We start from the raw sequence: 14,870 nt of genomic DNA on the forward strand, positions 1-14,870 counted from the left end.
CTCCCAAGCCGCTGGAATTACAGGAGTTCACCACTGCCCTGTGGGAAATTTCATCTTTATAAACACAACAGCAAAGAAGGCAAATTTGCAGAGATTCATAGAAATAGTCTTTCAAAGAGTTTCGACAGAAAAGCTTGATTCTCAGATATTAAATGAAGCACATATTGGGATGAATCCTGTAAGGGAAATTTGTGTTTAGAGAGGGAAAAGTTTCAGTCCAAATGTTGAATGAGGACTTAAACACAATCTTTCTTCATGCTAGGTTTCCTGATGATAAAAAAAGAAAAAGAAAAAAGAGGAAAAAAATCTCTTAGACTCTTTGCTCCCTTTCATAATGCAGAATGTACTACATATGCTCAGAAAAAAAGGTACATCACAATATAGCATATAAACTCCATCCACTAGGGTAGGCTAGGTTAGGATTTAGGATGCCATAATTAACAACCTGCAAACCTCAATAGAGTACAGTAGCAAATTTCTATTTCTGGCTTGCTTTTCTATGTCTATGGTTGGCAGGGATCCAGGGTAAGAGATCAGCCTCTACTTCCTACTTTGCTGGTCTCTGCGTCAGAGACAACTTAAACTTGTAGAACAGAAGTTCACAAACACTTTCTGTAAAAGATCAGGTAGTACCTATTTTCAACTTTGTAGACAAACAGTTTATGTTGCAGTTACTCAGCTCTCCAGCTTTTCCTGTTGTAGTCCAGAGCAGCCATGAGAAGATACACCCACAAATGGCGATGGTTGTGTTCCAGTAAACCTTTATAGACAACAATAACCAGTAGGCCGGATTTGGCTTGTGGCCTGTAGTTTGCCAACCCTTTCAATTAAATTATATGGCCCAAAAGGAAAACTTCGTAGCTCTGCTCAGCAGTTAATGACTGATTAATGATCCTGTTCAACCTTAAGAGGGAAGTACAAGTCTGTCACTTCCTGAAGTTAGATTGGGCTTATATGTATTCACACACACACACACACACACACACACACACACACACACACACGGGAAATAATGAAGAAATGGTTGAGCAGTTATTTTCATGGACCCACATGCTTGGTTAAAGACTTAGTCTTATAAAATTCTTCTATTTCTTTATGCTATTCCTTTAACTGATAAGAGTAGACTTTATAAGGCGACAGTATTAACTTGCTAGTTAAAAGGCAGCAGAAGTGGCTGGCCAATCAGAGATGACACTGTTCATCCTGTGTTTATTCAGCATTGGTGGCTCTCTGAGGTAGATATCTGGAGTCATAAATCTTCACCTTTGGAAATCTTAAGGTAAGTCAAACATCCTAGAAGCAGGACTTAGGAAAGGCTTTGGAAGTAGCAAGTGAGGCATTTATCAGATAACAGTCCACACAGTGAAATTGTTTCAGGGAAAAAGTTCTTTTCTCACAAACCAATATCTAAGTTTCTTAGATGTTGCAGAGTAGCTTATACCCGGGGAGCAATGATAAGGTGGAACTTGCAGTTGATTTTACTGTAAATAGAGTTGTACTTAAACCTGTCCTGCCACAAGGATGCCACTTCTGCATCTAATTTTCTAGCAGGCCTCCATCTCCCAATCACAACCAACTCATTTAACTGTATATTTTGTCCCATCCAGGTCCGTCATAGTTTTATTAAATTCACATATCTCTTTACCTTTAGTTGGGACTCTTTTGAATAAGATTTGTTGGCATGGCACTGAGTCAAATTTTAATATTTCATTTATCTTTGCATAGCCCAACTCATTAGTATTTCTAATTTTACCCATTATTTAACTAGCTATGGGAAAAATTATATCCAAGTGGATTTGTTGTTAGTCAAAACGATGATAGTAGGAATATCTGTGTATATCTCTATGAGTGGAAATATCCGTTCATATTGATTCTAATCCATGCCTGCCAAAATTTTAAGGTACTTTTTTATATATGCTCATGTAAGAAATACACTTTGTGAGCCAGTTTTCATAATAAAAAAGTTAAAGCAAAAGCAGAGATCAGAACACATATGTGAATTATAATTCATTAGTTAATGGGAGATCTTGACATTTGTCCCCTTAACCAGTGATATTTCTGTTGACTCCGAGAAGACTCTAGAGTCATGGCAAAGAGTACCACCTTAAAAAGAATGAAAATAACCTTCATCTAAAATTATGCTGGGGTCTAGATGATGTCTTTGATTCAAGTAGTGTTGTACTACACCTTTAAATTGTCATTGGTTTAAATGAAGGTACTATTATGATTTTTTCCCCCCAAAATTTTAAATTTCATTGCCAGTGTCAAGTTGTCACAGAAAAGAGATCTAATATTGCTAGAGATACTATTTTCCAAGTCTTTGTTTGGTATAATAACAGTTTTTTTTTTTTTTTTTGTGACAGGAACTATTCTGAGTCTTTTAAAATACATTTGCCACATCTACATTATGAGTGTGTTACCTGCTATGTTTTGGATATGGTTTGTTCATTCTAAAACTCATGTTGGTATTTGTCTGTCAATGTAACGGTATTGAGTAGAGAGGAGATATCTTTCAAGAGGTGTTTGGGTCATGGGGGCTTCAGCTTTATGAAAAGAACAATGTAGTTCCTGAAAGAGTGTGTTAGTTATATTATAGGGCATGTGGCTGTCTTTGTTCCCACCTCTCTTTTTACAAACCTGCCCTTCCATTTTTCTGCCACATGTGGAGTATCATGGGACCTTCATTAGCAACAGAGCAGTTGTAGCCATTCAATCTTGAACTTCCAGCCTCCATCACTGTGAGCTAAATGAACCTCTTTTCTTTATAAAACACCCAGTTTGGGGTATTATAGCAACAGAAACAGACCAAAACAATATCACATCTTTAAGCTTCCCTCTTTGTAAAAGAGGAAACTGAGGCACAGTGAGGTTAAGTTTACTTGACTAAAGTCACAAAGAAAGTAAGTAACAAAGTCAAGATTTAAATGTAGACAGTTTGCCCCACAGTCCATAGACCCAAAGTCATGAGAGTAACCACTGTGCTATATCATCCTCTCAGCAGGGTCAAAGGGCATGGCATTCAGATGCCAGTGGTAGGGCATATATTTAAGATCTTACAAACAACCAATGTGTACAACTGAGCAGAATCTAGGCTCCTTTTGTGCTTATTTAAATTAATCAGAAGTTCACTGAATATTGGCAACTTCATTTTACTCAAACTATTAAGAAAGAGAAAATGTTAACCCCTCCTTTTTTTGAAGTACTAGGGATTGAAATCAGGGGTGCTCTACCACTGAGCTACATCCCCAACTCCTTTTTAAGTTTATTAATTTTTTTTTCTTTTGAGATAAGGTCTTACTCAGTTGCCCAGGCTGGCCTTGAACTTGTAATCCTTCTGCCTCAGCGTTCCTGTCATTTGGGGATACAGGCGTGTGCCACCTCACCCAACTGGTAATTCCTTTTACTTAGGCAATTTTGGTATACACATTTTTGTTCTTGAATAAAGTCAATGTGAAAGGAAAGAAGAACTCAAAAGCTTCAGTTTGCTGTCAACAGGTAATCAGGGAGTTGGGTCATTACCGACACTTCTCTTGCTCTTTACCTGAAATATCCGGCTTGGCTTTTCTGCCACAAGCTTCCCTGGAAACTGTTTGCTGTACCTGAGTTCCCATACATGACAGTCTTGACTTGCAAAGAAGATTAATATAAAATATCAGGCAGAGGCTTTGTATTCCCAGCCCAGATCTTTATCTCAGAATAAAGGGAAGAAATTTATCTCCCGTGAGTCATGGTCACTGAGGAGCTGGGAACATTTCCCTGGCAGGGAGAGTTGGCAAAAATAGTCCTAGTGGATTTCAAGTTAATTTGACTAATTCTTTCACCACTTGTCAAATGAAACTACTTTTGTTTAGGTAACAAAACAAGCTGTTTCCTCTGCCATTTCTCCAGTGAGTGGTATAGGCACTTGTGGCGAACACACATTACTGCTAACTGTTATGATGTTTGCTGTCAAATTCATTTATTTATACAACTGCTGTAAAAAGCCTGAGGCCCATAAGCAGCCATGAAAGATTTCAGAGTCATGGTGTGGGGTCATGAGAGGGGGAAAAAAAGTCTCCACTGGTTATGAGAAAGGAACTGACACAGGAAATGGTCACATATGGCGCAGATTTATTGTGTCCGGGGCTTCCCATTCAAATCTCATTATAGCCACAGCTCAGAGCAGGCCGTGGCACAGTCACATCCATTTCAGTTTTGGCATCCAGCAGAAATTACTGCCACTGCTTCAAAACGAGGGCTGGAGAGGTGATAAGTTTATCATTCTGGGGAAAGAGTGTGCCAGGGATCTTATTTGTAAAGAATGCTGTTGGCTCTCCTGCCTTTAAACAAACCCATGAACATTGCTTTGTTTAAAGTTGGCAGGCAAGGTTTGCAGCAAAAGAGAAATAGGAGGTGGAGAGAAAGGGTGGGGTGGGCGGAGAGTACTGCAAAAGGAATGAAGGGAAAAGTGAAGAAGAGATGAAAGGGAAAAATCGTCTTGGATTTTACAAGTTTTTTTCATAAATGAAATAATATAAGTGCTCCACTTATAGACACACATGCACGTGCGTGCATACACATATATATGCACACACGTGTTTCTCTTTTCCCTATGTTTTCTAAAACATAGATTCTTATGTTTTTCACCTGTAACTTGCCTCTTTTGTCAACATTCATGACAATGCTTGCAACACATATACATGCTGTTCCACACCGTGAGGTAAATACTGGTTGCTCAAGATGAGGAAAGAACCAAAAATGGCAAAAAAAAAAAAAAAAAAAAAAGCATGAAATTGCTTTAAAATTACTCCTTTTCTGATTATGGTAGGTGGTCCATTTATAGGTATTGACAGGTTTGCTGTGGACTTTGTGCGTGTATCCTCCCATTTAACCTTCTCCATCAGCCTATGAACTGGGTACAGTTCTTAATGCCTTTGACAAGTGAGAAAACTAAGTCAGAGAGAGGACAAATAACTTGCCCAAGGTTTTGCAACTAGAAAGCAGCAGAGGCAGAATGCAGTGCAAATCTCTCCAACTCTAAAATGATCTTTTGCTCACTAAGCTGTATTTCCTGAACTTGCATTTGTCTCAGCTGGTTTCATTGTAGTAGTCAAAGAATAAAAATCATGAGTGAGACCAAATTCACTGTTATTTGCAGGTAAAATTATATCACAACAAAATAAAAAAAAATACAATAGCGCTTTCAAAGACATTTATTTCTAATAGTATATTAATGATGACATTTCAACATAGTGAAAAATATATAAAATATTCCCTGGAATTTGTTTCACTGGTCTTTCATCAAGAAAAGTAAGGACTTATTTTAATTTAGAAACATAAAACCCAAATTGAAAATGGATAAGTCAGAAGAAAGTCTGTTATCTACATATATGACCCAATCTGCCACTCATTCCTCCTTATCATTCATTACTTACTTTTATTTCCTGATCAACATTTTTCTTAAACTAACACTTTTATTAAAAGATAGCAAATATTCAGAAACACCCATGAGAACTTAGTGAAGGAAGGAGTCCTGACACCTTGCACTTGATGAAATGGCTGATTTTATGTGGTTTTCCATTTCTCTTAGATTCACATGGAAATGTGTCCCCATGGAAAACAGAGCTAAGTACAGAACTTTGATAAGATTGTGCACAGTGTTGGGACAGATGCTATTATCTGTAGCTTCTGAGGCTACCAGCCCCTTTCGTACCTGTAGATGTGTGCACCCCCCATTCAGCAACTTCCGGTTAACTGCACATCATCTTTAGTCTGTTAGAACTGTCTTCTCATGTGGGTGTTTCAGGACCCCAGAGCATTGAAAGACACTTTACTGAACTGTCACTAGGTATTAGAGTGATTGTCCTTGCTGAGAATGGTGCCAGAGGTGACTGACTACTCAAGTGCCACTGTGTAACAAATTGTGAAAACCAATCTAGAAATGCATTTATTTTGAAGATCCAGGAGTTAAAAATTTGAATACATTTTGTACTTTTTCAACCTACTGAACTTATATTTCGCAAATGACTTACAATAATTACTATTATAATCACACTTAGATTACATATAATAACTATATATATATATGCAGTTAACACTCTATATTTATGAATGTGAGTAAACCTGAATATCACTTGTAATAACTACAGATTTCATACTATGGTCACTCAATAGACTTTGAAGACCTCTAATTCCAGACTTTAACAAAGTTGTGCTTCCTGTCATCTGCATTGAATCTATTATGCATAAGAGCATCACTTCCAGTTACTTTTACTTTACAAATATAACTTCTACCTATTATTTTGGAAGTTGTTGAGAATATAATTTTTAGTCAGCTTTCCTCATTTCGAAAATGTAGGCTGTTTTACTCTATCATTACTAATATGACCAAAACATGTTTTTTAAAATAATTCTTCTGAAGATCTCTTTGACTCACTTGGTGTACTGAGAAGCACAGCTTTGAGATTTCAGAGTGTCACTCCTCACAGCCTGAGGATCTGTCACAACATCTATAGATGGGATAAATTCAACCTGTCTTCATTTTATTTGTTCTGTGCCTATTTGTATTTGTTAAATTAGAAATAATGAGGTGTAAATGTTGTTTGACAGAAAAGAATTGTAAATGATTTTATTTCTCGAAAGTAAGAAAATGATCAGATGTTTTGCTTTTGTCAAAATCTCATATATTTTACTGTACCACAAATTGTGAAATGAATCACCAAATAGCTAAAAGAAATATTATTGAGGGAAATGGTGGTGTTAACCTTGAGGAAAAAAAATCATTAATGTTGATGTATTTCATTCAATTTTAAACATATAAATTTTTCTCTTTTGTTGAAAATGGGAAGATGGAAGGATTCTATGTGCCTTTGAGTCAAAACATTTATTTTAAAAAGACGTTTTTTCTTTCCTTCTGATCCATTTTTCTAAATAAAAAATAGAAGTAGTTTCTTTCTTTTTTCTTTTCTTTTAATTTTTTCCCTAGCAAAGACGACCCCTTTGGCATATTTTCTTTTCAAATGTGAAATGAGGTGGAAAATCCTCATTTCACGACAGGAAGGACAAATATTGACACAAAGTTAATATTTGCTAGAACCCTGGAAGCAACCTGAGTGTACAGTACAAACACACTCACACACACCCCTGTTCTCCTTCCTCCTCCTCCAGACACATCTAGCTCATCTCCTTTCTTGGTTTTTTTAGGTCTTTGGTTTCCAGTCTAGGGAAAGGTGGACTGAGCATATTTCATGTCCAGAATGTTTTTAGAAAGTGAAGTGTACCAGAGTGAGTGCTCATGTGCACACATGCACACACAAATACAACCTGCTTCATCTAATTTCCCCCATTAGAGGAGAGCTTCTGGACTTTATCACTGCTCTTGTCCATCTTGAATGCAATAGCATATGCCAAGCCAATGCTCACTGGTCACTCAGCATTCATTAAGTGCTGTCCACTCTTGCCTTTTTGAGAAGAATGCCCTGGGGTGACGGGGCGGCTGCTCTGACAGGCTGGATCACTTATCTGTTCACATTGATTATCAGAGTCAGCTGTGGTCAGACCTTGCTTTTTCTCCTTCTTCCCTCAGCCCCTCTTACAAGCACCCCTGCCTGGATTTTCATGAGGAAATAATCAGATTAGGCCTTTCACGGTGAGTTCATATGGAGTTCTCTTTCTCCAGTGTGCTACTAACTGAATAAATGTGTTTAGTGGTAAATTGTAAATGACATTATGATTACCAAAGCCAGCATGGGTTTCATTTAAAAGTGATCAGAATTGCAGACCACAAAAATTGTGACTGGCAGATAAGGCCATTTGGCAAAGTGGGAAAAGATACGACAAAAACAAGTGAGAAAGATAATCATTACTCAAAACTAAACCTTTTCCAACCGAGAAAAGCAGGAGGGAAAGAAATCTGCAGGAAGGAAAAACAAAACACAAGTTAGAAATGACAGGAGACTGTCACCATGAGCTCGTACCAGCTAGGGCTGGAGAACTGAACTGTGAGGCTGCCTGGCTCTGTGTGCAGTGTCTCTTAAGAGTACCTAAGTAGTCACTATGTGTGCTCTCTGCCGAATGAAGTTCAACACCAATGGACTGCTTACATGTGCATTAGTTTTGCCCCCTGCCAAAATTTGAAACACTAAGGTTGATTAACTCTAGAGATAACATTGGAGAATGAATGGTAAGATACTGATAAACAAAATGCCCCATAGCCTAATCATTGGTAAGTCTTGGAGAAATAAAATGAAAACAATAGTCAATAATAAATAAAAATAGAAGTCCTGGTATAATTTATGAAGAATAGGATTCCAAGTTAGGCTGCAAAACTGAATTATAAAGATTACTTGATGATCATTTTTGTACTGTCAACCTTCTTATATTTGTGGCTATACCTTAATACTCCTTTTACATATTTATTTAAAAAGCCAAATAATAATATAGAAAAAAAATGAGCTCTCGCCAAATATGTGATTTTGGCAGTAACCAAAGTTCTTTCCATGTGTGCTCCTTAATATATGGTACGGAAAAGCCCTAATGATTGTAGCCCTCTCTCACAGTGTCAGTCATCACACTAGAACCTCATGTCTAAATGCAATCCAAAGGGAAATTTCTTAGATTACATTTCATTTTGCCATAGGTATATGTAGAAATAAGTTTAGAAACATGTTTTTTTCCTTCCTCCTCTACCTCATTATTACTACTAAATAGTATGTTGGGTCAGAATCACTATGACTCAATTTTTAAAAAAATCTATGAACTAAGAATCATTAAACTTGCTATCAAGAGGTTTTAGATAAGAGGGTTTAGGAAAGAAGAGTAAGAAAGAAGCAAGGAAAGAAGGCAGGGAGGCAGGAAAGATCTACTAACCTCGTGCTGTGTGGGCTTCTTGTTATGCAATCAAGATTTCTCCTGTGCCTGTCCCATTCTGTGCCCATTCCAGGTTCCACACCATTAGTCTATGGACTTCCTGTTAGATATTTCTGCTAAGCAACCATTCTATATTGGCTGAAAAGACCTTGGGGTGACCACCATCCTTTCATATAAAACTGCTTAACCAGTAACTCATAGCTCCCCATGAACAAAAACTGCATGAGCCCTCAGATTCCCTCTGAAATTCCATCGTTTCTATACCACCCTTAATGTAAGGATGCAGTGTGCTTTTCTGAACACTCTGTCACCCTCTTCCTACCATCTCCAGAATGCACATCTCTTTCCTGATATGTTCAGGACCCTATCTAACATTTTACTTCCTTCTTCCAAAATTTGATCCCAGTGCTGCATGGAATTTTGAAGCTGGAATGAGCACAATCTTCTTTAACTTCAAAGAGCATTTTTTTTTTCACCCTTTTGCTTCTGCTGGAACCTAACTTTCTTATTATAAAGATGCCACTCCCTTTAAAACCTCTTTAAGTCACAGCGTCAGACCTTGAGTTTCCTTTGATGTTCACAGCTGTGAGCTTTACCTGTTAGGTAAAACCCCTGCATCTCCAAAGCTGCCGCCATCTGGTTTGCCACCTGTACTCTCTACTTCCCATGACTTATGTTCACATAGTAGGACTTCCTCTTTATTCCCTGTTCATAGGGACAGGATCACTGTTTTCTTCTTGACTCTAACTCTGTTATGATTCATATCAAGGTGGATAATTTGGCTGAAACCTTGACTGCTTTGGAAATAAACAAGATCATTCAAAGGAGAACAAACGCAAGCATTTTATCCTGAACTTGCTATAACAAGGGAGTTGGTCACCATCACTTATCTTCACAAATACTCAAAGGTACAGAGAGAAGGCTTTATGGTGGAGAAGAGAGAGGGCTTCAGGTGCACCCTGAAAGGAGGCTGTTGATCTGGGAAGCTGTAGGTGAGCCAATTAAATAGGGCATCTGGTATGACTGGTTCAGGATGCATATTTTGTTAGAATTAACTAAGTTGGAAGCTGGGGAAAAAACAGTAAATTATTAGGAAAATTAGGGCAATTTGCAGTTATTAAACAAGTACTAGATATTCAGGGGTTATTATTTACCATTCTTGTACTGGTTGCTGCTGTTAATGGGGTGGCTCACTAAACTGGTCCCTATAGATGGTGAGTTTGAGATTTGTCTTTCTATTATATGGTATGATAATTTTGTTTGTATATTCTGACTCTCATTGCTCTACTCATCTTTTGGTCCTCTCTAGAAGAATAACTGACACAGAGAAGGCTTTTAATAAAGATTATCATTTTTTTTTGTTTTGTTTTCATCAGGGAGACTGTTTCTCTTCACAGCATTTATAACTCACAGAAACAGTGATAGTATTGAAATTGTCATCACTGCTGACCTTCAAAATCAAGAACTCAGGTATCCTGCTTTCAGACTATAACTCATGTCTTTCTAGCTTACTTGTTTAAAAGTCCTTTATTTGTTCTTTAACCCAGTTAGATGTATGTTTTTCTCACATATGTAAGCACTCACCCTTTCATTTCCCTTCTTAAGCAGCTAAAATGATCTACGCTTCCTTTTAGTTCTTTCATAAATACTTTTAATACTGTGACCCTTTATCTTTTCTTCTTAATTGCTGGGCATAACCCCAGCCCTGAGCAAACTTGTCATCCTACTTGTCCATGCTTCACTAGGCTGTCGAAGGCAATGGCTCACATTTCACACAAAACAGACCAACTTGCTGTGAAGATGATGCAATTTAGGTTTCAGGGTCTTCATTTACACGAATCCCTTTCAAAAATCCTAAAGGAGTCCTAGCAATGTGTTTGCATGAATCTATGTTTTTGTAAAAAACTTTAAAGTTAAGATATTTTAGCTTAAGTTAGTTAAGTTTATACTCTCTTTCAATCCTAGATTCCCCTTCATCATAAGTGCTAAAGTGTTAGGTAACAATGGACTGACCATAGCATTTTTTTAATCTGGCTAAGGGAGAAGTCGACTTAGATACACGTTTGATCTGGGTTTAATAGGGTGTTATTTTTATGGTTCACAATTGCTTTTATATGAAATTACTACTGAATATCTGTGTTGTCTTACCCAGTGCTGTGGCACACAGGAACAAGACTCTAGGTCACAACATGATATGAATACGTCTTAAGGTGCAAGAATGAAGCAAGAGGTGAAGGAGATGTAGTGTTGAAGTGACAGTGCCAAAAATGCTAGCCCCTGAAAATTTATTTGAATATTACAGCTTATATACGAGAAAAAAAGTTTAATCTCCTACATTTTAAACAATTCTGAACATTTATACAAATCCAAGTTTTTTCTGCATTTATAGATTGATTCCTTCGTGTAATAGACTGAGTTCATGCCTCTTCCATAATGACTATTTTATACCATTTTCTCAAACCATGAATTTTCCATCCAACCTTCTGCCCCTAGTTTTCAACCCCCCAACACTTTGCTTCACTTCTAACTCTTGACTTTCAGCTAATACCTTGATTTGTTGCAGGTCTCCCTGCAGACGAAGGTGCCTTCAACCTCATACATTCACTCTCTCTCCTATCTGCTCCATGGAGATGGAGTCTTTCAACCTATGCAATCCCACTTGCTTTTGAAAGGGCTCTGGACTCTGTTCTTCTTTAGCCTGTCAAGAAGCTTACTCTGTCAATCATCTACTTTCCCACCACAGTCTCTTTTGTTGGGTTCTTTATCTGTAGAATTTTATCTTGCATCTAAATACAACCATCCATCTTTTTTTCACCTGGTACACTTTTAGGAAGCTCTGAGTTATGTATTAACTGCTTTTCACAATTTCATCTTGAATATCAAACTGGTTTGCCCCAATAACATTCAAGACTTAATTATTTATTAAAAAAACTGACTTTTCAACCCATGTCGAGTATTTTCTTTGATTGAATCCTTATTGTCAAAGCTCATAGAAGTTCCTGCTAGAAGTAGGCTATTACCACAGATGACCGTGTAATTGTTTGGTGGGACTATGTATTGGTTTTGTCTGTTTTTTCTTCCTTTATAAAATGAAGCTTCTCTAGTTAACTACAGTGATGTGTTCACTATAACCTCCCCTCACTCCCCAGTGTGTAAATACTACTCATGGGTAGTTTCATCTTCTTTATGAAGAAGTTGAGGAAGTCACTTTCCATCATTATTCTCATACTGTGGTCAAAGAAACTTCAGCTCTGACTACTGAGAGGCACATAGGACTAGAGGAATACCATGTCTTTCACAAGCCTGGACAGCCTTAAACATAGTTAATTTGTTATTCATTACAGGACTTTTGCATAATGTTATTCCTAGGATAGCAAAACAATTCTTTTGTCAGGAATATCAAAACCAAGAATGAATTTAATTGTTCTTTACACTTACATTGGCTCAAAATGGGTGTGTCCTTGATTTTGTGGGAGGAAAGCGTGGGGAGAATATTTTATAACCAATGTTTGTTGAAAATTTTGTGCTTAAGTAATGGTTTGAATATGGGTTGTCTCTTCTAGAAGTTTATGTTGAAATTTAATCCTCATTGTGAGGTATTACGGAGGTGGAAACTTAATACAACCATGTTGTTTAGAGTTGAGGCCTTTGAGTGGTGATTAGGATGATTGAATTAGGGTGCCTTTATAAAAAGAGATACTAGAGGACTCACACATGCTCCATCTCTTTCACCATGTGATGCCAGCACTGCCTTTCTCTGGACTCTGCCAGCAAGACACCATCCTCAGAAGTGGTTCCCAGACTTTTCACCAGAACTATGAGCCAAAATAAAACTCTTTTCTTAATAATTTACCCAGTCCATGGTATTGTGTTATTAGCAATAGAAAATAGACTGCCACAGGCACTAATCATCAATTTAGTGAAGGTCATAGTGGTAAATGTTCAACTGAATGTTGGAGAAATCAGAATGCTTTAGTCCTTTCACAGAAGATGTTCATACACAGAGGTTTAAGAGAATAAAAGGGGGGGGGAGAAATTAGGATGGGAGCAATGCATGCAATTGTCATTGCACTCATTCCTTTTTGAAGTCAGGAAAATAACTGGTTAAGCTTAAGCAAGCAAATAGTTAACACATATTTGAAAAACCCTCTGTGCCTGGCCTTAAATCCCTAGTCCCAGCACCATGCTTACTAGTGACAATAAGGTAACTAGGTCTTTATTATCAAAGAGAGAGGTTATGAGGTAACAAAATCTTCCTATTTTCTGGTTAAACATATACACGAAACCCCAGTGAATATCTATTCACATCCTTACTTCACTTTCTAGATCTTATAATCCAACTCACACAAAACTCCAATGAGTTATGAAGATGTGTGACTTTTCATAGTATGTTATCCTGCTCATATATAAGTATGCAAGATAATATTATGAACATGTATTTTAGATGATTTTTTCAAATTTTTCAAGTGTACCATAGATCATTTCTCTTAAACAGTTCTTTCTTATGTAAATACTGAACACTATAACTTTCCCTAGAAGTAATACTTTAACCACATTCAACTTATTTTGTTATGTTAAAATTTTCATTATTCAATTTGAAATATTTTATAATTTCTATTGTTATTTTTTTCTACCATCATTGTTTTTGCTATTATTTTCAAGGGAAAAGAAAAGCATGTTCCTTATTTCCAAGGCAACATTTTGGTGATTAAATCTAGTCATGTCATTGACAACGTTAATAGAGATTTGTAATAATACATATGGGAGGAAGATATGGAAAATTCTAGCTTATGTTCAAAAGCAGTGTTTCCTATACTAGTAATATTTTGATTCTTTTTTTCATTCTTTAGATTACTTTGAAAAACTTACACTAAGGCAAATTTACTCTATCTAGAAAACAATGCAAAAGAATTTTGTTAATATTGATTTTAAAGTAAAGGAAATCTTTCTTGGAAGACAAAATATCTTTGGGAATTCAGAGTAAGAATTTTATAGGTTCATAGGGGAATTAGGAATGATGGGAATAATGAATAATGATATTTCTTAAAATATTTTATATTAACCTGACCATCTTCAACTTCTGCTCTATTTAATGCCAACAATTCTCCCAAATTACCATTTTCTTCTTTTTCTCTTAATGTATTTCTTTGTTCTCTATATTTGGGGGAAAAGAAAGTATAAGAAAAATTCTGAAGTTTGACATCTGAACTCTTTCACAATCTGGTCATTTTATATTTTCCATGTTAACATAACTCCATAAATTCTCTTTTCCAATCCCCTTAATTCACCTCTTTGTCCATTTACTTGACTATTATGACTGTTTCTTCCTTACACTTTTTCCATTATGGAGATGTGATTTTGTGGTATCATAAGTATCGTTTACATATATTGGTCTCTGTGACCAAGTTATAGGTCCTAGAACCTCTTTGGATATGGATGATAAGAAAAATTTTGTACTAATATTTGTGGTTCCTAACCCAAAACTCCCAAGACTTTTCTTATTTTCTGTGTGATAGGATCTGCACACCAGAGCTTTTAAATTCTTTGAATTTCCTGGGTGATAGGAGCATCATTTGTCCTACAGAAGTGAGTTTTGTTGGACACCTGATAGCCTCGGGTTGGTGGCTGGTGGCTGGTGGCCAGGGGATCCCACCATGTGATTAGAGGGTTGGAATTTTTAGCCCCACTTCTTTAGAACCAAGGAAGGGAGAGGAACTGAAGGTTGAATTGAGCACCAATGGCTAATGATTTAATCAATTCTGCCTTCATATTGAAGCCTCCATGAAATTTCAAAAGGACAGGGTTTGGGGAGCCTCTGGATGGTTAAACACATGGAGGTGCCAGTTGGGTAGCATTCCTGGAGAGGGCATGAGGTTTTTGTGCCCCTTCCCAGGAATTTTGTCCTATGCATCTCTTCCTTTTAGAGGTCCATTTGAATGATAAATTAGTTAATATAAATAATGTGTTTCCCTGAGCTCTGAGCCCTTCTAACAAATTAATTGATCCCAAGGACAGAGTAAGGG

At 36.9% G+C, this 14,870-nt stretch overlaps 1 protein-coding gene across 8 annotated transcripts in view; it reads left to right on the forward strand.

The window, feature by feature from the left end:
• Positions 1-14,870, forward strand: part of PKHD1 (PKHD1 ciliary IPT domain containing fibrocystin/polyductin) — a 448,592-nt gene that overhangs the window by 391,073 nt on the left and 42,649 nt on the right. Inside the window, exon 61 of one of the 8 annotated variants that reach the window (XM_079147504.1) lies at positions 10,224-10,317. The exons of 4 other annotated variants lie outside the window; for them this stretch is intronic. In XM_079147504.1, coding sequence (XP_079003630.1) covers positions 10,224-10,317 — 94 coding nt within the window. Of the gene's footprint in view, positions 1-5,569; positions 6,927-7,564; positions 7,624-10,223; positions 10,318-14,870 lie in introns of those variants that run through there. 3 more of the 8 variants (XM_079147505.1, XM_079147507.1, XM_079147506.1) reach the window with 3 other exon arrangements.

The sequence above is a fragment of the Sciurus vulgaris genome (genome assembly GCF_902686455.1).
Source record: "Sciurus vulgaris genome assembly, chromosome: 7".
Classification (NCBI taxonomy): Eukaryota; Metazoa; Chordata; class Mammalia; order Rodentia; family Sciuridae; genus Sciurus; species Sciurus vulgaris.